Source organism: Gopherus flavomarginatus, chromosome 4, assembly GCF_025201925.1.
Source record: "Gopherus flavomarginatus isolate rGopFla2 chromosome 4, rGopFla2.mat.asm, whole genome shotgun sequence".
Taxonomy (NCBI): domain Eukaryota; kingdom Metazoa; phylum Chordata; order Testudines; family Testudinidae; genus Gopherus; species Gopherus flavomarginatus.
Window position 1 is genome coordinate 1,301,262 of NC_066620.1, and position 26,235 is coordinate 1,327,496.

General features: G+C 42.1%; 1 protein-coding gene across 1 annotated transcript in view; it reads left to right on the forward strand.

The window, feature by feature from the left end:
• ABHD12 (abhydrolase domain containing 12, lysophospholipase) overlaps window positions 1–26,235 on the forward strand; it is a 66,971-nt gene that overhangs the window by 12,511 nt on the left and 28,225 nt on the right. The window contains exons 2-4 of the mRNA XM_050951229.1: window positions 14,052–14,176; window positions 17,620–17,725; window positions 23,404–23,523. Of these exons, the coding sequence (XP_050807186.1) occupies window positions 14,052–14,176; window positions 17,620–17,725; window positions 23,404–23,523 (351 nt within the window). The remainder of the gene's footprint in view (window positions 1–14,051; window positions 14,177–17,619; window positions 17,726–23,403; window positions 23,524–26,235) is intronic.

The following is a 26,235-nucleotide window of genomic DNA, read 5'->3' on the forward strand; positions in this document are numbered from 1 at the left end:
CAAAAGCAGTACTTAATTTTAGCATCATTGATCAAATAAATGTTCTTCTCTTAAAAATGATCACTTGATTCTCTTGTCAAATCCTTTGCTGTTGTTCCTTTATTTTGTTTTTATTAAAATGATAATTTGAGTGCTTCCTGTCTGAGTTAATAACCAGAACCTGGGCTTGATAAATGGCTGAGGAATTTCACTTGGGTAATAATCATATTGTGGGCTAATAGGAAGGTCTTTAACTTAATATTATCAAATGTTAATTCAAAAAATAAGATTTAAAAAATGCTACAATCCCCTCCTCCGCTGCCCCAACCAAAATTGTCTGTCAAACTGCTGAAAGATTTTAGCAATTGCCTTTCCTCTCTTCTCTCCTGCAATGTTTCTCCGGTGTGGGGAACAATGTGTGAGAGAGACCCAGAATGAAGAATGCAAAAATTTTTCGTAAAGGAAACTTATACCCTGTGGGATGCATTCCTTCAGTGTAAATAACTGTCTTTAGCTTCTGTTTCCTGATTATTTCTGATGTAGATACATTCTAATAGTGAATGGACACCACGTTTGTGTGAACATAGATCACTTTGGGATTGAAATGAGGGACATTTGAGCGAGATCATATTCTATTATTGCACTTATCATAATTGGAAGGCAGAAAGAGGGTTCCTCATCCACCCCTCACTCCCAGTTCTCTTTCTAATGAATGGTATTTGGGAAACAGGTATAAGTGGTCATTTGATCAAAATTTAGACAATTTAGTTTTGTACTACCCTCTGATTTTCTTTTTCAAAGCTTTGTATTTGACAGTAAATTTGAGTATTTAAAATGACATTAGCAACTTGAATTTTTTGGAGCAGACTAATTTAAAATTAATTTTTCTGATAATACTTCTAAATTTTCTAATATTAAAAAAAGGAAAGGCTTTTCTAGTTCCCTCTCCTGTGTTTGTAAGGGTCTTTTGGGTGGGCCTAAAAGCAATATCACTAAACAGGCGTGGGCCTTTCCCTCTCCCCCTTCTTTTTAACATGCTTGCCTTTTGCCTCCTCAGTGTCAGCTTTGCTGTTGCTGCTACTAGGAAACGCCCTCTTGCTGAGCCAGGGGGAAGAACACACACACAAGCTCTCTCCAGAACAGGGCATGAGTAATGGTGTAAGGTTAGTGTATAGGACAGAAAGTGCAAATGACCATCAACAAAGCAGTGCCACTGGTTATACACAGTGCTGTCAAATACAGAGTAAACAAACTGAAAAAAAAAATTGAAACTGGTGTGATTATGTAGTGTTATTTTGACAAAATTTGCAGAATTTTGCTGAATTTTAAAATATCGTGCACAGAATTTACATTTTTTGGCACAGAATTCCCCCCAGGAGTAATACTTCCCAAATATGATCACCTGCACCTGTATCTGGAGGCGTGATGAGTGCTGATAAGGCTGAGATTCAGATATGCCCTTTCTCCCTTAAAGTTCCTTCTAACTTTCATATCAGTGAATCTTCACCAAAGTGTTACTGACCTATTTTCTTGTTTAATTTTCCTCAGACACTTCTAAAAATTTGTGATTAAACTGAACAGGGATAATTTCAGGGACATTTGGTTTTGTTTTGGTGAAATTTGGATTTATAAGAGGAAAATTTACCAGAATAACTGTTCTAGAATAATTTCTTGTGTGGACACTCTTATTCCAGAATAAATCTCCACATGGGGAGTCATTCCAGAATAGCTATAACACTTTAAATACACCTTGCCTTATTGTGGAGCAACTTCCTCATGTAAACAAGCCCTAACTCTTCATCAAGTATATAAGATCTGTAACAGGGTTTGAAAAATCCACATGCAAGTTGTGAGTAGGAAACTTTTTTTTCCTCCCTGGAGGAAGAGGAGCCTAAGCCACCATCATCTGCAGAACTAGCTTTCACTTAGAAACAAATCCAAGTCCTCTTCCATAAACTTCTGGCCCTTATAGTTGGAAAAAACTTTCCAAACATGAATAGAAGCTGTTTTGTTTGCTAAAGCTTGTGACAGACAGCTATCCAGTGCTAATGTTGCTCAGAGCTTTCCTGAGCCTCAGCAGAGTTAAAATAGAATGTTCTGGTTAATTTCACAGCTGATTTGGGCAGTAGCAAAGCTTAGAATCATGTCAGTTTCATTCTGCTGCTGTTTATGAAAGATGTGAACAGCAGCAGAGACAGTCACTGGAGCTATTGATGGGCTTGGTAAGGGCTCCTATGGAAGCTGGAGTACTGATAACTTGGTGGGGGCGGCGGAAGGGAGGGTATCTTACTGGAGAAGAAAGTACATTCTCCATTCCAGCCACCAGAGCTGGGCTTAAAGTGTAGGTCCTCTACTTAGTGGGTGGAGGGAGAGCCAAGGACATCAAGAAGGCTGAGGTGTTTAATGCCTATTTTGCTTCAGCCTTCGCTAAAAAGGTTAAGAGATATTCAACACAATTAATATTAACGAGAGAGAAGGAACACAAGCCAAAACAGGGAGAGAACAAGTTGAAGAATATTTAGCTAAGTTAGATGCATTCAAGTCAGTGGGCCTGATCAAATTCGTGCTAGGATATTTAAGGAACTAGCTGAAGCAGTCTCAAAATAACTAGCAGTTATCTTTGAGAACTCATGGGGGATAGTGAGGTCCCAAAAGAGTGGAGAAGGGCAAACATAGTACCTATCTTTAAAAGGGGAGTAAAGAGGTCCCCCGGGAATTATAGGCCAGTCAGCCTAACTTCAGTATCTGGAAAGATACCGGAACAGATTATTAAACATTCAGTTTGTAAGCACCGAAAGGATAATAGGGTTGGTTATGAGGAACAACCAGCGTGGATTTGTCAAAAACAAATCATGTCAAACCAACCCAGTTTCCTTCTTTGACACATTACTGGCCTAGTAGATGGGGGGAAGCCAGTAGATGTGAGAGATCTTGGTTTTGGTAAGGTTTTTGACACAATCCCACATGACGTTCTCATAAACAAACTAGGGAAACGATAATGTAATCTAGAAAACATAAGGTGGGTGCACAACTGTTTGAAAGCATGTAGGGAAACAAGTAAATGGGTTGGTGTCAAACTGGGAGGGCATATCTTGTGGGGTCCTGCAGCCGTCAGTCATGAGTCAGTTGCTAGTCAGTATTTTCATTAATGACATGGATAATGGAGTGGAGAGTGTGCTTATAAAATTTGTGGATGACACCAAGCTGGGTGGGATTGCAAGGATTTGGGAGCACAGGATTAGAATTCAAAATGATCTTGACAAATTGGAGAATTAGTCTGAAATCAACAAGATTAAATTCAGTAAAGATAAATATTTAATATTACACTCTAGGAAGGAAAAATCAACTACAGAACGGGGGATAACTGGGTAGGTGGTAATAGCACTGAAAAGTATCTGAGGTGATAGTGGATTACAACTTGAATATGAGTCAACAATGTGATGCAATTACAAAAAAGGCTAATATTCGATGGTGTATCAGTCAGAGTGCTGTTTGTAAGACAGGGGAGGTAACTGTCCTGCTGTACTCAGCACTGATGAGGCCTCATCTGGAGTATTATATCCAGTTCTGGTGCCACACTTTAGGAAAGATGTGGACAAACTGGAGAGTCTGGTGTAGAGCAAGAAAAATGATAAGGACTTAGAAAACCTGATCTATGAGGAAAGGTTTAGAAACACTGGTCATGTGTTAGTCTTGAGGAAAAAAAGCTTGAGGCAGGATTGGATAAGTCTTCAAATATGTGAAGGGCTATTATAAAAGAACTGTGATCAATTGTTCTCCATGTCCTCTGAAGGAAGGATAAGAGGAAACGGGCTTGATCTGCAGCAAAGCAGATTTAGGTGACATATACGAAAAACTTTCTAACTCTCAGGGTAGTTAAGCTCTGGAACAGGCTTCCAGGGGAGGCTGTGGATTCCCCATTACTGGAGGTGTTTAAGAACAGGATTGGTCTGGGGGTTTACTTGGTCCTGCCTCAGCTCAGGGGGCTGGATGTGATGCCCTTCCAAGGTCCCTTCCAGCCCTACTTTTCTATGATTTCACAACAGAAAAAAGATGCTTTTGACTTTTTTTTTAAATGGAAGCTCAGAATTTGCAGAATGTAGTCAAAAATTGTGAAGAGACTCTGGTTCTTTCAGCATAGCAGTACCAGAAAAAAAACAAAGCTATTCTACAAAATCATCTTAAACAAATCCTGTTACATGTAATATTTGATTTCATAAGTGGTAATGGAGTGGAGAAAAATGTGTAAAGGGTTATCCTAGCGAATGCTGGAGCAAAGGTGTTCCTAGAATTTAAGACTGTCATTTCACACAGGAGCAGTTCTGGTGTATAAACAAGATCTATGTTGCACAAGATGAGCTAAAGGAAAGTAAACAACCTTAAAATGCTAATCCCCATGCCTGGTTTTGATCCCAAAAGTTCATTGTTGCAACCACCCTTGGGTGCAATTATTAAGTGTTTGCAATGTACTATTTTAAGTGCTTAGCACTTACATAACTGTAGCATCTGCTTAGTTCTTCTTCCAAGTTTTTAGTAGTTTTCTTGTGACGTGCATAATTCCCATCAACGCTAATGTGAGTTAGACTCATATGTTGGAGAATAATGTCACTATTGTCTGTACTGTACACTCAACATATGTTGATATATTTTAATTATATTGCCACACTTTCCATTCTTATTTTCTGTTACCTTCAAGGGGATGGGAGGATTTGTTTGTGACTTTCTTTCAGCTTACTTGTACTAATTTATAGGTGATCTGGAACTGAGTGCCTATTGTAGAATACAGTAACTCCTCGCTTAACGTTGTAGTAATGTTCCTGAAAAGTGCTACTTTAAGCGAAACGATGTTAAGTAAATCCAATTTCCCCATAAGAATTAATGTAAATGGGGGGTTAGGTTCCAGGGAATTTTTTTTTCACCAGACAAAAGACTATATTTTATACGTACGTACATACATACATATACACACACATACCCACAGTATAAGTTTTTAAACAATTTAATACTCTACACAGCAATGATGATTGTAAAGCTTGATTGAGGTGGTGAAGTCAGAGGGTGGGATATTTCCCAGGGAATTCCTTACTGCTAAATGATGAACTAGCACTCAGCTGAGCCCTCAAGGATTAACACGTTGTTAATGTAGCATGTGAGGCTACAAGGCAGCACAAATGGAGGGAGGGGAGACAGCATGGCAGAGAGAGACAGAGACACACTGTGTGAGAGAGAGAGACGGGCATTGCCCATTTAAGTACGCTGACCCCACTCTTAAGTACACTGCCTTTTTAAGTAGATCGGCAAGTTGAGACAGCAGCTGCTGCCAGCAAGCTCCCTCCGTCATGAACCGTGTCCTATCCCCGCCGCTCTGTGGAGATAGCCCGATGGGGTAAAGGAGCGAGGGAGGAGGATACCCTGACATTAGCACCCTTCTTCCCCTCCTCCCCGTTGCACAGCAAGCAGGAGGCTCCTGGGAGCAGCGCCAAGGCAGAGGGCAAGAGCAGCACAGGGCAATGGGGGGAGGGACAGCTGAACTGCCCGTCAGTTGATAGCCAACTTAGGAGAGTGGGGAGCTGATAGGGGGCCTGTCGATCCACCCTGGTTCCAAGCCCCCACCATCTAGCTCCAATGGGCTGCTCTTTCTGCAAGCAGTGGACAAAGCAGGTGGCAGCCAAACAATGTTATAAGAGAGCATTGCACAACTTTAAACGAGCATGTTCCCTAATTGATCAGCAACGTTAACAGTGAAACAACGTTAACCTGGATGACTTTAAGTGAGCAGTTACTGTACCAAAAGAGATGGACTGATTGTGATAGACATGGTAATTTCCTGCAATATTCTTGAAAAACTTTATTGTATCTTATGCAAAGTTTATGTATATTGTGGGGGTGGGGCTGTATGTAACCTCTCTAGCCAGGAGATGTGATGTGAGGCCAGGAAGTTCAAAGAATGATATTGACATTGTGTTGACAAGAATAAATTTTTGGTGACAAAAAGTATGGTGTAGATTTCCTGGGAAATACTCAGGGAGAGTTTAATACAGATTCCCCATCTCCAGTTATGGAAAAGCTCAGCCTTTTGAAGTTACACCATGAGAAAAGGGGTGATTGTCTGATAATTACCTGTTCCAAAGGCCCAACCTGTGTAAAGAACCAGGTTTATATGTCTAGGCTGGGGTCTGGTTCAGAATCTGATACAGTTAGGAACTTGTAACCATGGGGCAAACCCAGTTGTGGGTCTCAAAGGACAGATGCCTACCAGAGCCTGAGGTTGGAGTAGAGGGTGACCATTTTGTAAGCTTTTTAGCATGTGTGTAGGTTCTTTTATTGGTTTCTGATAATTTCTCTATAACATTCTTAAGGTGAAAATGTGTTCATGTATAAAGAGCAGTGGTGTAACTTGTAACCACAGGCAGTACACTGGGCATAGCCTCTGGAGAGAAAGCAAAGGGCAGACTTTAGTCCTTTGGACAGTCTGGCTTGCAGGGGCTATCGCAGGGCAGGCAGAGAACTGTACAGCTTGGAAAACCCTCTGGTCAGGAGGGAGAGATGGGTCTTGGCCCAAGAGAGGTGACAGCTGAGGAGCTGTGAGGAGTGGGTGCTCTTGAGAAACAACTGAGGGGGAATACTGGTGCAGTTGCCCTGAAACTGACACTAATAACTTAAATCTGGCCTGATCCTTAAAGGTATTTAGGCACCTGGCTCCCAGTAAAATCAATGGAAATTAGTTGCCTAAATACTTTTGGAGGCTCTGGATCTCACTGAATGTTTTTCTTAAAGGAGCTTGCAATCTTATTCCTCCCTAAACCTGACTTTCTTTAAAATGGGTAGAATCTCTTCTTTGGACTGTAGGTCTCTCTTTTATAATCATATTGTGTATGGAGCTGGTGGGAGGGCTAGTAAGGAGGCCTGGGGTGCAGTGTACTCAATATGCTGATGCCACCTAACTGTTGTCTCTCTCTGATTTGGATGATGCAGTTAAGAGCATCAGCCAGCGTCTAGTTGAGACTGGGGCAAACACAACAGCAAGTTGGCTGAAGCTCAAGCCAGACAAGAGTAAGGTGATGGTGGATTGTGGAAAGCAACTGGAGGAGATGGCAGAGGTAAAACCCTTTGATGATGCGAGTATGTCAGCTATTAATTACTAGGGTTCACATTTAGGAGAGCTTTTTAACACCCCCGGCTGCTATTACAGCAGTGACCAAATCAGCTCTTTTCTAGCTGTCTGGCAAAGCAACTGCAACCCTTCCTTCTACATGTGGACAATTGCCACTATTGTCCATCCTCTTGTTAACTCAAGATTAGGCGATTGCAGTGTGCTCTGCATGGGACTATGCCTTAGAACCATGTGGAGGCTGAGGTTGCTGCAGCATACAGCAGTTCACTGACTGAGCAGAGCATCTTGCTCAGCACATGTGACATCAGTGCAAAGTCTGAGATCTGCACTGACAGCCTGTTGATCTCTGAGTGGAGTTTGTGTTGGAGATAAGTCAGTATGGAAGATCTTTCTCTTGGTGTGGACATATTGCAGAGCAAGAAAATAGCTAGTTTAGTTACGTTGCTCATTTCACTCGTACAATTTTTTTAACATTTCCATTCTTCAGTGTGGTACCATCTATTTAATGTCAGTGAAAGAAGAGTGATTATAACTATTGATGGATTGAGGCTTTCGCCTGGTGACATTTTAAACAGGCATCCTCTAATGACAAAGTGTAATGTGACATTGACAATTAGTATCTGCAATGGGTGGCTGAGCAAACCAAGACATGGTTCAGTTCAGTTCTGCTTTCCCAAAAGGGGAAATGAAAGACATTCATGTGCTCTGACAGATAAATGCACAGTCATCAGCATTTTACTTCTCTGTTTTTACTAACGTAAGTACTCTGGGGCATGTCAATCATTTTCGTAACCTGACTGTTCTTAAACTGTATCTTGCTCAGTTTTGATAGTGGGTCAGAGTTCTTTCCTGTGTCATCTTGAACAGTATATTAGCTGTCCAGGATTCTGTCATACAACCTTAGAGCTAAATTCCTTTCTGTTTGAAATTAATGGCAAAACTCCAATTGACTTCAGTGTGGTCAGGATTTGGGACCCAGAACAACTTGTGCCCTCCCCCCCCACACTTTTTCCTCCTACAGCCAGTCCTTGGCACTAATCCATCCAGTCATCCTTGGTGAGTAGGTGGTTGATGGCAAAGTAGCTCATTGAGTGTTGAGAGGAGAGAGAATTGGAAAATTCCGTTACTGATAGAGCACCCAAAAGAGACTTTACAAAAAATAAGAGCAGCCCTTTTTACTGCAGATCACTAAAATATAACTTAAAAGGAGAGGCCTAAAAACTTAAACAACGAGGAGGCTAGTGGCCCCTTACAGACTAACTTAAAGACTCACTGTTTTTAAGGATACAGACTAACACGGCTACCCCTCTGACCCTAAAAACGTAGTTATTCTGTCAGCCACCTGAAACCTCACAACTTCAAGAAGGCTTACATGACGCTGCAGATGTTTGGGGTGAGGGGAGATGTTTGTTGTTTTGAGGGTGTGGAATAGTTAATATTTGTATTAAAGCTAATGTTAAAATTATATAATACACAGGTGTGTCTGTACATCTGGGTGTAGTGCTTAGATTATCCAAAAGTATGAAGTTTGATTTAGAAGTCATAAAATACATAAAGTACATAATCTGCAATAACCCAAATTTAGGTGAATGAATTTAATGATACAGTTTAAATATTAGCATCCAAATGCTTGGGTACATCGCTCATGAAAAGTTATACAGAGAGTTGATTGTAGAAAGCAAATATAAGAATGAGTGTAGATTGTTCCTCAGTGATTGAGAATTTAGGATAGGTTGTCTCGTAGAAAATACAAGCCATTAGGGAAGTTTGTCAGTTACTTTCCCGACTTTGCTTCTCATTGGCACTCCAGTTAATCTCTCCTGGTATTGCGGATGTTTGGTGATGTGTTCTAGATAGATGTCCCTTGACCCCCTAATGGTGTTTTAACACCATGAGTTGCCGTATCAGCTGAGCATAGTGCTGACCGATTTCTCATTCTCTCAATATTCGCTCGTTACTGGGGTCCCGTGTACCCACAGGGCCGTGCTTCAGCGCTTTGGCCTGGAGTAACCCATAAGGCTTCTGTCAAGGTTCCAGTTGACAGGCTCCTCTCAAGCACGACCATATTGTAGGTAGTCAAGACTAGTGTGTTCTGTTACTACCAGAAGAAACCTGAGCCCATGTGGGTTCTGCTCTCTGCTGTTGTCCAGAAGCAGGATTGGTTCCCAGCATTGGCCTGCTAAACCCAGGGTTTTGAGTTCCCTCCTTGAGGGGCCATTTAGGGAACAGGGGTTTTAAAAAAAAAACAAAAAAAAAAAAACTGTCTGGGGATTTCTCCTGCTTTGAGCAGGGGGTTGGACTAGATGATCTCCTGAGGTCCCTTCCAACCCTGATATTCTATGATTTCTGTGTCAGATACAAATGAGCAGAAAGTCATTGGCCAATTATGGAGCTTATGCTCTGATGTCGACACAGCATGTGTGTTTTGGGGCCAACTTTAATGCCTACTCCCCTGCTCAGTTACTATTCCCCTTCCCTCCTTTTTCCACATTACCCCCACCAGCTCCCTCCCTTCCTCATTCCTAATATCTAGAGCATATGGCGACTGGTGGTAAGGCTTGGAAATGTAATGGACGTTTTGCTTCCTGTTCACATCTTCATTGCAGAGTTCTGGACAGGAGGGTCCAGAATTTAAAGTAGCTTCCTGTTGAATCATTCAGGATATGGGCTAGTTGGAGGAATATTTAAAATTACACTTTGAGTGATAGAGCTGGAAAAAAGATCCAGGGATTTGATTCTTCTCAGGGTACGTCTACACTACGGGATTATTCCGATTTTACATAAACCGGTTTTATAAAACAGATTGTATAAAGTCGAGTGCACGCGGCCACACTAAGCACATTAATTCGGCGGTGTGCGTCCATGGTCCGAGGCTAGCGTCGATTTCCGGAGCGTTGCACTGTGGGTAGCTATTCCGTAGCTATCCCATAGTTCCCGCAGTCTCCCCTGCCCCTTGGAATTCTGGGTTGAGAGCCCAGTGGCTGATGGGGCAAAAATCATTGTCGCGGGTGGTTCTGGGTAAATGTCGTCAGTCATTCCTTTCTCCGGGAAAGTAACGGCAGACAATCATTTCACGCCCTTTTTCCCTGGATTGCCCTGGCAGACGCCATAGCACGGCAAACATGGAGCCCGTTCAGCTTTTTTTTTTTTACAGTCACCGTATGTGTACTGGATGCTGCGGACAGAGGCAATACTCCAGCGCTACACAGCAGCATTCATTTGCTTTTGCATGATAGCAGAGATGGTTACCAGTCGTTCTGTACCATCTGCTGCCAGTGTAATTTGGCAATGAGATGACGGTTATCTGTCCTTCTGTGCTGTCTGCTGCTATCATGGGTGCCCCTGGCTGAGATCGGCCGGGGGCGCAAAAGCAAAACTAGGAATGACTCTCCGAGTCAATCCCTCCTTTATGGTTTCTAAAAATAGAGTCAGTCCTGCCTAGAATATGGGGCAAGTGTACTAGAGAAGCAGTGTATCAGAGAGCATAGCTGCTCCGTGTCAGATCCCTCAGAAATGATGAGCTACATGCCATTCACGGGGGGTGCCCCTGCAACAACCCCACCCGTTGCTTCACTGCTCCTCCGACCTTTCTGGGCTACCGTGGCAGTGTCCCCCCCATTTGTGTCATGAAGTTATAAAGAATGCAGGAATAAGAAACAGTGACTTGTTAGCGAGATAAAATGAGGGGGAGTCAGCCTCCCGGTGCTATGATAGTCCAGGCAGGACATTAAGCAGTGTGGGGGAGAGGAGCCCAGCATCCCACTGCTATGATAGTCCAGGCAGTACAGAATCTTTTCTTTTCACATGAAAGGGAGGGGGCTGATTGAAGCTCAGCCCCCAGTTGCTATGATGAAGATGGTTACCAGCCGTTCTGTACCATCTACTGGGAATGACTGGGAGTCATTCCTATTTTCACCCAGGCGCCCCCGGCCAGCCTCACCTGAAGCCAGCCAGGAGCACTCACGAGTTCATAAGAAGGATGGTTACCAGTCCTACTGCACCGTCTGCCACCACGGAGAAGCAACTTCTCTTCACTGCTGCAGCATCGCGTCTACCAGCAGCATTCAGTAGACATAGGGTGACATTGAAAGAAGTCAAGAAACTATTTCTTTCCCTTTTCTTTCATCTGGAGGGGAGGAGGGAGTAAATTGACGATCTATTCCCTGAACCACGCTGGACAATGTGTTTGACCCTACAGGCATTGGGAGCTCAGCCAAGAATGCAAATACTTTTCAGAGACTGCTGGGGACTGTGGGATAGCTGGAGTCCTCAGTACCCCCTCCCTCCCTCCATGAGTGTCCGTTTGAGTCTCTGGCTTCCCATTACGCTTGTCACGCAGCACTGTGTAGCCTGTAGATATTTTTTTTCAAACGCTTTGACATTTCGTTTTCTGTAACAGAGCTCTGATAGAACAGATTTGTTTCCCCATACAGTGATCAGATCCAGTATCTCCCATACGGTCCATGCTGGAGCTCTTCTTGGGGACTGCATTGCCACCCATGCTGATCAGAGCTCCACGCTGGGCAAACAGGAAATGAAAATCAAAATTTCGCGGGGCTTTTCCTGTTTACCTGGCCACTGCATCCAAGCTGAGATTGCTGTCCAGAGTGGTCACAGTGGTGCACTGTGGGATACCGCCCGGAGGCCAATACCGTCGATTTGCGGCCACACTAACCGTAATCTGATATGGTAATACCGATTTTAGCGCTACTCCTCTTGTTGGGGAGGAGTACAGAAACCGATTTAAAGAGGCTTTTATATCGATATAAAGGGCCTCGTAGTGTGGACAGGTACAGCGTTAAATCGGTTTAACGCTGCTAAAATCGGTTTAAACGTGTAGTGTAGACCAGGCCTCAGTCTTTCAGTGTTACGGCTTTTAGTTCTGCTTTGGGCACATTTCCTGTGTCAGCTCCTATAAACAGCTAATATGAAACTAATAGCATCTTGCATATTGTAATAACTGACCTCTGCTTTCATATGCAGACAGTTCCAGGTACTGAGGACTAGTTACACTTTGTCCTCAGTATGCTGAACATAGTTAGTTGTAAAGCTGATATACCAACAATCTGTTGGTAAAGAGCAAGAAAACCTGAATGGCATGAAGAATTTTATTTGGATGTTAAGCATTACTCATTAAGGTCAGGGTTGGTTTCTCCATTGCGCCTGGCTAGTGGATGTTCATCAATAAAGTATTTATAAATGCAATACTATATATACTGATTTAGTGTCTAATAATCAACTTGCTTTGGGAGAGAAGATATTCAGGGTCCGAAGATCTTATTTGTTGGAGCTGGTATCTTCTTAGAAAATACTTTGGAAAAAATGGTTTACAAATATAAGTAAAATTTTTATGGGAAGTTGTATTTACTTTAAAGCTGTTCAGAGCTCAGCCCAGATTTATCAGAGACCCCATATAAGAAACCTTTCTCCTCCTGTTATTTATAAAAATATTTCCTATATTAAATAATAAATATCCTCTTAATTGGGCAGAATATAACTTTTATCTTGTCATGTTGTCTTCCATGCCTTAAGTGTGGTTATTTTTTTTTTAAAAGTGACCTTGGAAAAATGGCAACACTTTACTCAAAAGATCTGTTCTTGTGCATCTTCAGAGTAACAGCTACATGTATCACTGACAAAAATTAATTTTTCCTGTACTTAAGAGCTAACACAGCTGTAAGAGGGAACAGGAGTTTCATCTACTGATAATGAAAAAGAAGGAATTGTTGAAGTACTGTGCTCCTATAAATATGTATTCCCATTGAAACGATCAAGGTCAGAAATTCATTCCTAGGAAAAAAATGTGAATTTCTGGGTCTTGAATTTTGACTAGGTGTTATGGGGAGGGAAGGAGGTTGGAGGGAAAACTACTTAAACTCTCATTAGACGATATGTCAGGTACAGGAAAACTATCAAAATTAAGGCAGAAAAACTTAAAGGAGTAGTTTTTACTGATCTAGGAATATAAAGGCTGATTCTTCTTTTAAAAGGGCACCAGTGATTGATTGATTTTTATTTTACGATTACCTTAGTGCATGTTCTTCACAGCAGAAACTACGTAGTCTTCTGTGCCTAGTACAGTGCCAAGCGTAATTATCAGAGTTTAATAAAAAAATAAACTATGCCTTGAATAATCTTGTTACCCTGTCCATTGTCTCTCCTCCCCCATCCCTTTATTTTGTTGATTCTTTCTTGTAGTATTTAGTTTGTAAGCTTTTTAGGGCAGGGATATCACACTTTGCTGTAAGGTGCCTGGCATGTGTTTGGACTCAGTAAAATAAATGACTATAGATAAACTCACTTGGGTGTAATACAAGTTAAATGAACAAATAACAAATAATTGTTTAGAAAATCTTGAAAGTGTGTGTGTGTGTGTAAAACAACTGTGTAATCCTGGGGGCTTGCTGTTTTAGAGCCAGAGTCTGCTCTATTACACTGCAATTAATATTGTGTAACTCCTTTGACTTCAGTGTATCTTTCTTCAACGTAGTTATTCCAGATGTACAGCAAAGTAACTGAGATCAGAATCTGGCTCTTAATGATTCCAACAAGAAATGCACTCAAATATGTTTCAAGCAAAGATCAGAGTAGCAGCATTATGCAAACTACCTCCTCTCCATCACAGACTCAGAAATCTGGAAAGTCAGCAGGAAAAATAAAAGCTGTGGAAATCTTCTGTTCTATTCTTTGTGCTGCATCTCTTATTGTCCTGTCCTGATGTGTCATCAGTCTAAATAATATGGCTGCTTTGTTTTTCCTTTATGTGCATGTATATTAGAGAAATATACTCTCCTTTTTTAAGGAATGGCTGCATAAAGTCAAGTATCAAAATCCATACTTAAGCACCTAAGTGGCCTGCTAAACACTCATAGTTCCCAGTGAGAATTGATAGTGAAATTTGCTTCATAAAGCAAAGCCATATTCAGGCATCATATTTTTCTTTTCTCCTCTCTTACAGGCGAAACGGATTGTGGTTCCGATTACGGAAGTTGTTAATATGGTTGTTGGGAGTATACATAGCCATTCCATTCCTAGTAAAAATTTGTCCTGCTATTCAGGTGAAGCTGGTCTTCTTAAATTTTGGTAAGCGTTCATGGGTTTTTCTCTCTATATTTTTTTAAAAAGTGAAGCTAATGGAACGATTTTTTTTTACCAGAGTTACTTTTTAATTTTTTTTAGCAAATCAGACACTGTATTTGTCTACCTACTTGTGTATGTTAATGTCTGACAATCGCACCCATATGTGACAAATGTGTGTTGGTTTCCCCTACTTTGTCCTGTGCCGAAAAGGTGGAAAAATCCTCTGGCTGTTGTACTTCAGCCAAATAAGGTGTAGGTTGTTGGCTGCTTTTTCATATGTGGGGCAGCTGCTTTTTTTGGTGTCCATCAAAATTCCCTGGTGGGAACTGCCCAAAATAATTAGCAAATAGAAACACTTGGGTGCACTTAAGAAGCTCTGAATTTGTTTAACTGATGTGATATTTCCCCCCCCATCCAGTTATGGTTTGTGAAGGATATGCCTTTTTATATAATTTGAGAATTATGAGGCAGGTAGCCTCTTCAAGTTTATGGCTTAAATGCTAATTGTGAGTAACAGTGTGTGGTTTTTTTTTTTTTAATATGGATACAGCAGCCAAACGCCAATTAGCCTCTTAATCTGAAATGATCAAAGACTATACTTGTGGGAAAAGGAAACAAAGTAGAATGTAATCTGTAAAGGGATTAGTGAAGATGCATATGGAGAGCATTCAGATGATCAAGATCCTGTTTCAGCTGAAAACAGTTGAAATTGTCAACAGTGCATTAGTCTTCCAGACTGCAGTTCCTCACCCAAAAGCATTTTTAGGAGAATGTACTGGCTATAGCAGAAGAAACAGTGACTCATGAGTGACACATTTACACCATCACTTCAAGTGTTGCACATACTACATAGGATTTTCCATTTTATCAGATCAGCAGTCTGCTTAGTCTTGTATTGCCTCAAGCCTTGTCTCTGCTACAAATGCTTTGCCAGCATGGCCAGACCACCAGAGCCCCAGTGTAGATGCAGCTCATACTGACAAGGATTTTTTTTTTTTTTGGCATAGTCACACTGCTTTCCCGGCAAGGTTAGCTGTGCTGACAGAAGCATTCTTCTGGTAGCTGCATTGAGGCAAGGGATTTTGCCAGCAGAGCTATGTTGTCCTATGTGTGGGAGTACGGGTGGGGAGGGAGTTGTTTCCCAACCACACCATACCCCTGACTAGCACCTGTGCTGACAAAACTGCCCTAGACAGGCTAACTCCAGGTCCTTCAGAGAGAGGCACAAGAGACCTTGTAATGGGAAATTATGGAATACCTGTCTGAGGGGAACTTCTTCTGTCTATGCAGTATTACCCTTTCAGTCACTCCTAACCCAGTAGTTTGTCTATGCCTCTCTGATTATTTTTATCATATATCTTTGGATCCTTTCTATTTCGGTTATGTCACGTTGAGCTAGGGTGACCAAACCCAAATACAGCTTTCCATGTGAGGGTGTACCATTGATTAATGCAATGTTGCTGGCATAGTTAAAGTATTTTCAGTTCCATTCTTTATACATCCTCACATTTGATTAATGATCACTGCTGTGAACTAAGCAGGTGTGGGGTGGCACTGTGAAGGGGTATGTGTAGTGGAAGTGAAGGATGAGGAGGCAGGGACCTAGTGAGGACTAGGGGACTGGTGGTGATGGTGGATGCTGAGTGGATCGCAGAATGAGGGGAGTGGAGACAGGGAAGGGAAAGCAGGGCCCATGGGGGTGGGTGATGGAGAGGGGGGAATGAAAGGGTAACAGAAACCTGAGGAAGGGGGAAATAACGCTGCACACACAGCCCCGGGTAAAAAGTTGAATGGGGTCGTAGAGTCCCTGAAATAGAGGGGATTGGGAGGGTGGTACACAGGGAGTTTGATGGGGTGGATGGAAGAATGCAAGGAGCCCCTGGTAGGTGCAGTGTGCTTGGCCTACAGAAGCCATGGTGATACCGAGGTCTTGTACTAATATGGAGCAACCTGAACTGTTAGCTTAACTTTTATGTGTTGTGGTGTAAGGTAAACTAGGCACATGCACAGGTATGGGTTAAATACTCTTTTAGCAGAGGCTTTAATAGCTAGCTGCATTTCCTTACATCCTGCCTCTTTCTACACTGAACTATGAATTGAGGTATTCAGGTTACGATAGGGTGGCTTTACAGAGAAACACCACTCCAGGGCTGATGTTATGTATCTATTTTTTTAATCACTTTAAAATTGTTGAAAGAAACTTTTTTTTTTGGTAAAACTTATACATTTTTTCCATGACCTACAGTTTGGGAAACTTTTGCCTTAGAGGAAAAGACAAAATTTGGACAAATGTGTCACATTTCCCACCCTTGAAGAAAAGCTCTGTGTAACTCGAAAGCTTGTCTCTCTCACCAGCAAAAGTTGGTCCGGTACAAGATACTATTACCTCACCCACCTTGTCTCTTTAAGAAATCAGTTAGTTTTAAATAGAAAACATGTTTGGATAAATATTTTTCCTTCGGTAGCCAGCAACCTTGAAGTTAACTAATAAACAAAAATGCTGTTTTGTGTATTTTTAATTGAATTTCCATCCAAATAGAATTTGACACAAATCACAAGTAAAACATTATTCATCACTTGGGGGAAAAAAGTATTAATTGCCATTTCCTAATATAATTAAAACTGTGTATAGATCTAGCATATCCTCCTGCTTAGCAAAAAGAAGCCTCAAATGTAATGTAAAGCATATATTTAGTTGCAAATTAACATGTTATAATGATTACTAGTGAATGACTATCCTTCTTTAGGAAAATAACTAAAAAATACAAATGCTAAAAAAAAAAAAAATTACTTAAATCAGAGTTTCCTAATTACTGATTTAAATAGTGATTAGAATCAGTGATTTTTAAATCAATCCACCCTGACAAAGCGCGTGCGTGTGTGTGTGTGTGTGATTCCCTTTTCTGTTCATTCCCTCTGGGGCACCTGGCGTTGGCCACTGTCGGAAGACAGGGTACTGGGTGGGATGGACCTTTGTTCTGACTCAGTATGGCTATTCTTATGTATATATAAAAATTAAAAAAACAATGCTTTTCCCAGTCTAATTTTTACATGTCTCAAGTTACAGGGCTTCCACTTGAAAGACTGCTCCCAATTTAATGGCTTTCCACAGTGAGGCTGAATATCAGGAAAAACTCTTTGAATTTCCTTTTTCATCATTTCATCCCATTACTTCTAGTTTTATCTGTTTGTACCATTCCGAGCAATTCTTGTCCCGCCTTGATGCTTATACCTTTCCAGTGCTTGTTGCCAGTTACCCGTTTTCACCTGGGACAAAAGGTCTTTCTGATGGAACAGACAAATATAAAATTATTCTCCAAACATGTTATGATTTTTTTTTTTGGCCAGATTTTAGAGTTGCACTGCAATTAGCAGTGTTGACTTGCAATAAAATAGAATTTAAAAGTTCAAGTCTCTGATCTTTTACTCTTTCCTTTGTGTTTCAGTGAGGGTTCCATATTTCATTGACTTGAAAAGGCCCCAGGATCAAGGCTTAAACCACACCTATAATCATTACCTTCAGCCAGAGGAGGATGTAACCATTGGAGTCTGGTATGTAGGATTATGCTCCCCCTGACATCCCTTAGCATGTCCTCTGCATCCTTAGTGTGGAGATTATACTTTGATTGGATCCCAGTGCAGAACCCTGTCTCTCAACAACTGTCTTTCTAGTCAATGGTCATGACCATCATTTGTTTTCATCTGTGCATGTGTGTATCTTTCTCAGCTTAGGGGCGAAGTCCATGCTAAAAGGTATGTAAATCTCTGGACCTCAACTGAACTAAGTTTTAGCAGCATGTGAAACATAGACAGATCATGAATGCAGAGAAGTTCTCTAATTTGGAAATGTGAAGGTGTTGCTCTGCATTGCTAGACTGGTTATGTCCCTGGAATGTAGAGGTGAGCTGGTGAATTAAAGGTTGGCTTATCATCTGTGTCTTGTTCATGTTCTTCTGTTTTGTACTAATCAATGCAGCAGAAGGTAGAAACAGAGGATCAGAGTGTGGGAGGAGAAATGTTCTCTGGAGAGTGGGGGGAATGAAAAGGCTTTGCTCACATTCTAACCAGCACAAATCAGTACTGGGTTTGTTTGTGGTTTTTTTTTTAACTGAATTTCAATTGTTACATTTTAGCTCATGAAGGAGAATTTAAGGTGCTTAACTATAGGCAGTTCTTGCATTCTCAGTGAGTCATCTGAGGCTTACAGATGTTGTGACTGGTGTTGCATAAACTTTTTTTGAGCTGGTCAGCTTTCAAGGTGACCAGTGAGTTAGTTTTGAACATCTGTCTCTACTGATAGCTTTCTATTCTCTCTCTCTCATTGCCCCTGTTCTGTTTTGTTTTGTTTTTTCCAATTTTTTATAACTATGAAGAAAGTTCCCTGTGGCTTAAAAGAAAGAGAGATCGCTACGGAGTTAACAACGAGGAGTCCAGTGACACCTTAAAGACTAACAGATTTATTTGGGCATAAGCTTTCGTGGGTAAAAAACCCACTTCTTCAGATGCATGGAGAAAAAGTGGGTATTTTACCCACGAAAGCTTATGTCCAAATAAATCTGTTAGTCTTTAAGGTGTCACCGGACTCCTCGTTTGTTTTTGTGGATACAGACTGACACGGCTACCCCTCTGATACTCGCTACAGAGTTGAGATGTATGTAAGAGTAGCAACCAGCTAAAGGAAAGGTTAGGCCTATATCAGCTCCTGGGGGGTGAGGTGAGATGGGGCTAGTTTTTAATGATTCACCCAGTGAAGTCAAATTGGTGAATCCTGGGAGTCAGTTTGAATTTGCACTGTAGTTTGTGTGTCAACACACTGATACAGTGATAGGATGAGGGGGGAGTCGTTCAATCTTGAACTGATTGGAAGGAGTATCCTCTTTGATTGGTGCAATAATAGCCTATAATGGGTAGGCAACCTGTGGCACGGGTGCCGAAGGCGGCACACAAGCTGATTTTCATTGGCACTCACACTGCCTAGGTCCTGGCCACTGGTCCAGGGGGCTCTGTGTTTTAATTTAATTTTAAATGAAGCTTCTTAAAACATTTAAAAAACTTTATTTACTTTACATACAGCAATAGTTTAGTTATATATTATAGACTTATAGAAAGAGACCTTCTAAAAACGTTAAAATGTATTACTGGCACACGAAATCTTAAATTAGAGTGAATGAATGAAGACTCGTCACAGCACTTCTGAAAGGTTGCCGACCCCTGGCCTGTAACATCACATTCTTTATTTGTAATGAGGTCCACAGATCCATGGCATTGGATAGTCTGGTCTATACATCCTTGCAGGTAGACCAAACCTGTCAAAGACGGGGACATGTGGCTCCCCCTTTGAGAAACTGCCAGATTTTGTCTGCCTCTCCAGCTGCAGGCAGACCAGCTCCTTCCTTCTGCAGAGCAAATTTAAAGAAAAAAAAAGGAGGGAAAATATGGCTTAAAATCTCCAGGCAGTCAGGGTCTGTCTTTATTGGCAGAGAGGATTTTCTTTTTCCTTGGTAGCTGGGACTCGTACCTTTCCTCGCTCAAACAGAATGCAGCCTGGCAGGAAAGGTTGAGAGAGGAAACAAGACGCTGTCTCCTGCATCTTCCCTGCTGATTAAGGGCCTGTGTGGTGGTCTGTGCCTGTTCTTGGAGACCTAGGCCTTTCTCAAATGCCCAGGCAGGGGCAGGGCTTCCTACCGTCTCCCTTCCTCACAGGACAGCTCCCTGCAAGCAGTGGCAGCACCTTCGTGGCAAAATCCCCTGATCTTGGTGCAGGTGACAGCAACTTTCCAGGGAACAGCAAGCGGTGGCTCCCTTGTTTTCCCCCCGACCACAGTGCATGGGGAGTGTAGGTTGAAGCTTTGTACAATGGGACGGGGTAGCTTTCCATCCAGCCTGTGGAGCCTGCTCTCTCAGCCGTGTCTGTTCACCATGCAGCGGCTGCCCAGCCCTTCCCCTGCAACTGCTGTGGTGGCGGCAGGGAGCCAGAGACAGAGGAAAGAAAACCTGGTACGGGGCCATTGGGGTTAACCTTTTCCTCCGTTCCATAGCATGCTCCCTGCCCAACCCTGCCGTGCCTCAGGGCTATTCCTTGCCAGGAGCATAAGCCCACCCCTATCTTCCAATGCAGCAGATAACCAATGACTCCCTTTGAATATCCTCCTCTCCATGAGGGGGGAGGAGGAGGATCAAGGGGAGACATTTTGTGGCTGTCTGAAATACCTCTTTCTTATGCCATATCGTTCTAGTTTAAAAAAAAAAAAATCAGAAGGCTTCAGAGCACTTGTCGACATCAAGTATCTCAACAGAGCCATACAATAAAATCAAACTTCGAGACCGATGGATGGCACGTTAGCTTCACGTCAGTAGATGTGAAGTGTGCCTATCTCCATATCCCAATCTGACAATCTCTCAGATGCTTCCTAAGCTTTGTTGTCAGAACTCAACGTTACGGGTATGCGTCTTTGCCGTTTGGTTTAGCAACAGCACTGCAAACGTTTATGAAATTGCTAGTAATGTTAATGTCAGTCTTGAAAGGACCGAGTTTATGTTCCCTCTTCCTGGGTGGCTACCTTATCCAGGCCTCATCTGGAGTCTGTCATTTTGTGCCACCAAAGCAATAAGGATGCTGCAGAGCCACAGTTTTGTGAAAGAATCAGTTAAGGGTCTGAGTATTCCTGTGTCTGAGTGGGAACAGGCCTGGTCCTCTACAAAGTTGCTTGTTGCAGGAAAGACAGGAGAAGTAGTGAAATCTTGTGAAAACAGTCAGCTTCTCAAGGGGAGTTCCCATTTGTACGCTTCTGTCTCTTCTGTGATTGGTGGTCTCCCGTTTGGATATTCTTAGTGGGCCAGTGCTCACATGAGGCCACTGCAGAGCTTCCTCCTGTCCCTGCCTACGCTATTGTGGCAGAAGTATCTCAACCCAGGAAGATTCTTAGGTCATTCACATGGGGTCAAGTTCTGGCCAAGTGATCTGGTCCAAACGAGAACAAGCACAGCATAAACTGGCAAGAGCTCAGTGCAGTTCAGTATGGTCTCAGGGCTCTTCTTCCGTAGCTGGACTTATCTCAAATCCTGATCCGGACAGACAACACTAGTCAGTCATGTCAGACATCAGCAGACAAGGGAGCAAGGTCAAGGACAAGGGAGCAACTCACTTCCTGATGCCTTGAGCAAAGGACAATCTGCAATCAACTTGCTCCCTTCACATCCAAGGCAGAATGGAATGTTACAGGTGACCTGGCTCAGTAGGCAGAAGTTAAATCATCCATAATGGGAACTACACCCAGAGGTGTTTCATCTCCTGGTAAAGAAACTTATGCCTGGCTTATACTAGAAAATTAGGTTGGTTTAACTACTTCAGTTGGGGGGATGAAAAATCCACACCCCTGAATGGTGTTAAGCTCACCTAAGTCTCCATGTAGAGTAGACAGTGCTAAGTCAATGGAAAAATTCTTCCATCGACCTAGGTACTGACTCTCTCAGGGAGATGGATTATCTGCATGGACCGGAGAACCCTACCATCAGTGTAGATAATGTCTACGCTGAAACACTACAGCGGCACAGTTACGCTGCTGTCGCATTCTAAGTGTAGACCTATCCTTAGTCTCTCAGCGACAGATCTGCTTGCCTCCCACCTGAAACACAAGGTTTCAGTATTATTCTCTTGGGATCACAGAGCCAAGGCAACAGATGGCTTGTTGTAGTGATGGCCAGAAGGGACTGATGTTTTTCCTTTTTTCCCCAGAGTGCTCCAGCAGATCAGGAAAGAAGCAGCACTGGTAATTCTGGTAGCTCCATTGTGGCCAAGAGGCCTTGGTTCACTGATCTCATTACATGGTACCAAGTCCTCCTATCTGCTTTCCATCCAGAAGGGATATGCTGTTACAAGGGCCAGCCATGCATCAGGTTTTTTAACTAACTGCTTGATTTTTGAACAGAGCCTCTTAAACCAAAGAGGTTATTAGCTTCCAGGAATAAATCTAATTCAGCAAATTCAAGGGCCTGGTTGAGCTTTAACCACTGGTGCTAGGAGCACGATCTCACCCCTCACATCTGCACTGGTGTGACGTATTCTCAGATTTCTTCAAAATGGACTCTGGTTAAGTCTGGCAGTTCAGACTTTCAAAGGCCAAGTTGCTGCTTTGTCTGCTATGCTTAGTGCAATAGACAAGTAGTGAATTTCATCTTACCTAGATGTCCAGCATTTCTTATGAGAGCTGCATCTCTTCTGCGTCCTCTTGATGTGCATCAAGTTCTTCTGTGGGATCTTACTTGGTTCTCAGGATCACTACAGGCCCTTCATTTGAACCACTTGTGAAGGTGTCCCCTTACTTTCTAACCATTAAAATGGCCTTTTCAGATGACAGCCATGTCTCATAGCAATTTGAGTTAGGAGCTTTTTTGAGCCTCAGTGCTGCATGTTCCATAACGCTGAAGTAGCACTCTGAACTGACCCTGTCTTCATAGTAAAGATTAACTCCAGGCTCCATAGAACACAAGAAATTATTCTTCCATCCATCCTTCTCTCCTGTTTGGTGATTACAGAGAAAACACTTAAATATTAGTGTATCACATGAGATACAGATATTATAAATGAGATTAGACACACCAACCCAAGTCCGAATGTCAAAAGTTGCAATTTTTAGCCTCATAGTCCTGACCTGAGCTCTGAGACTTGGTGCTGTGGGTTTTTCTTTGAAGTGATGACGCACCCAGGGAGTGCATAGTTTTTTTCCGAGGCTATGAAAATGTCTCAGCTGGCTCAGAAGTGGAGCTACACCTCCCTGACCGCTGACAAGTTTGGTGTGCCTCTAAGCCTGCATAGAGCAGAGGACCCAATATCATGGATCTGTCGACCTCATGACTCCAAAAAAGGCAATTTTGGAGCAAGACATGGATACATTTTCCTATTCATTGCCTTTTAAAGGAGAGCTTTGGTGAAGACTACTTTTAGAAGCTGAATCTTGAGCTTTCCCGAGCTAGATGGGAAAATCACAGCAGCTAGCCTGACTCTACCTACTTGTATTGTAACCACTGAGCTATAGTATAGTACAAATGGATTGAAAAGTACGGATCTGTAGCATATAGTGTTTGCTGTTTCAGAGGCTTAGTTGATATCTAAATTTGCGCATTACATGTGTCCGGCTGCACTTAAGTCCTATTGAGGTAAACAAATCTCTGACCTAGAGTGTGAAAAGTTGAGTAACCAAGCAATACTAATTTTCTGTCTTCGTACCTAGGCACACAGTTCCTGCAGCCTTATGGAAAGATGCTCAAGGCAAAGGCCAGCCGTGGTATGAGGACACTTTGGGATCCAACTATCCTGTAATCCTTTATTTGCACGGAAATGCAGGAACTAGGTAAGGAACAAGCATCAGTTATAAAGAGGGATAGCATTTCTTCCATTTTATTTATTCTTGTTTACATAGGGTTGCAAAATTGGGCCAAATAATGCTACAGCAGTTTGTTTCTGTGGGTTAAAAAATAACACCTGTTTTTAAAAATGGAAATTCTTTGGATTTAATAAGTGTGGGGAAGGGAGAACTGACTATTGTTGGTTTTACTGCTGGAATGAGTTGTCATCAGTTGCCTTTCCAATGCATTGTCTATCATGCTCCTTCATCCAGAGATCTGGATATGAGAGGGACAGGATTAGTGTTCCTTATGCTTCTCGGAGTGGCAAGTGTAGGAGGGAAGGGAGTATTCATTTCCAGCATTGTCAAATGTCTGGCCATGTAAATGACGGTATGAAAATAGCTGTGAGAAGTTGGCTATGACACTTTCCTTATATGCTGTTGAAACATGAATGCCGGCTGCTGCCGTCAGTTCATTTTATAATTTCATAATGTTGAGGAAAGGAAAACCAAGGAGCAGGCTGGCGAGTCTGGCTCAAACCAGGCAGGGCACTGAAGTCCTAAGCTGCCAGGGGAGGCAGGAAAGCGGAGGCAGAAGTAGTCTTGGCATATCAGGTGGCAGCTCCCAAGGGGCGGGGGGTTCTTTGATCTAATCCGTCACAATACCTATTTGTGTGTGTAAATTCTCAGGGCTTTGTTCTGGGGTGCTAAATACCATTATCAGATGTGTGGAATAGCTTACCATCCTATCGCTATGTATTGTAGCACTTTGACTTTCCCGTGGGTAGGGGGGTGTGTGTGTGTGTGTGTGTGCGCGCGCGCGTGCGGCTCCTTTTCGTTATCAATCTGTATATTCCAAAGTGTATTGGCACATTTCAGAGTTCATTAACACTCATGTACTTTCAAAGCCAACATCCATTTTAGAGAGTGTGTCTACACTACAGGGAACACAATTATAACAAAGCTATCTCCTGACCTGCTTTAGTATAACTATGGAATACTATTAAGGTTCTTTGTACACTTCCAGTTTCAATAATGATGTAAAGCAGAGTCCCCTGATCTGGTTGTACTGGTAATGAAGGTTCTATTGCATCTTAATAGCCTTTTCATCTTAGGAAGGGCTCATTTTTCTGTCCAAATTGTTGTTTTAGCAGTGTCTTATTCCATACAAAAACCTAAGGCAACGGAAGATAAGTTTGCAAGGCTAAGCACTCTGAACTCATGAAAGGCATGAGCAAACTCAACTTTGGCAACCTTTTGTGCATATGTATTACAGTACAATCTTCAATTATATGATCATGCTGTTTCTGATGATCCATTTTTTTCCTACAACCTTGTATTCACAGTTTAGCACAGGGGTTGGCAACCTTTCGGAAGTTGTGTGCCGAGTTTTCATTTATTCACTCTAATTTAAGGTTCCGCGTGCCAGTAATACATTTTAAGGTTTTTAGAAGGTCTCTTTCTAGAAGTCTATAATATATAACTAAACTATTGTTGTATGTAAAGTAAATAAGGTTTTTAAAATGTTTAAGAAGCTTCATTTAAAATTAAATTAAAATTCAGAGCCCCCTGGACTGGTGGTCAGGACCTAGGCAGTGTGAGTGGTGTAGCATCTTGTAACAATGGAAGCTGTTACCAGGACCTACATATAGTATACAGATTGGAGTCACTGCTTGGCAACTCCGGGTGTCACAGAAATTAAAAGCTGAACTATGGAATCATGCATGCATTTCACAATTCTTTTCCAGTGCTAAGAAGAAAATGGTGCAGCCTGATTCTCTTTGCCATTCAGTTCTAATAGATATTGCTATGTCCTTCTACAGTGCACACCCAGATACACATAACTTACTGTTAAAAATGCCGAAATCCGTAAATATTGAAATTTTGTGTCTGCTAGCCACTGAGGTGTGGAAGGAAAAACCCAAATGCTGTTTCTGGACCCTGAGACAAGATACATGTCACTTTGCTGTAGAATATGCCTTTTAATGTGATGTAGGAAAATACATAAAAATGATCAGTTATATTTCTGAACCTGGGTGGCTGTGAAGGATCAAGGGGAAGGACAGTGGATAGAAGTACACCAGAACATCACTCCTCATCCTTATTGTTCTTTTTTGTCTGGAGAGAGGGATTTTCTGCCCCTCATTTTGCTCCCTATTGTTTGAACACACTGCTTAACCACTGATTCTGAGCTGCAGCAGCTTTTCCTCTAGCTGATGAGGCTACAAGCAGCTTCCTTTGGATCATGTCTATACTATCTCAACACTGGCCAGAAAGGAGTCAGAGTATGTTGGGTATCTAGGCAAGTTTAGGGAACATATTTTGATTTCCTTATGACAGTGTTGTGCTGCTGGTAGACGACCAAACTAGTATGCCAAGGTATCTTTCTAATTGGAGAAGACTGTATTTGTGACTTAGCTGCATGAACTGAAGGCCCAAGGTCATTTGTAGTCTGCTTGGAGTTCTGGGGCACTGCTGTATGAGGACCAATTAACTTGCAAAAGGACATCAGTTAGGCTAAAGAATGTGGCTTCCCCAGTAAATATTCCTGCTTTCTCCCTGAATGTATTGTTTGTTTGGTTTGAGATGGAGTATGTTTTTTTAAAAAAATCCAACCCTTACGGTTCTTTCCAGTCACTGTGTGCATTAATACCAGCAGAGCCACTGGATCTCGTGGCAGGCGTAGGTGTGTATGTTTTCAGAGGGAAATCTACAAGG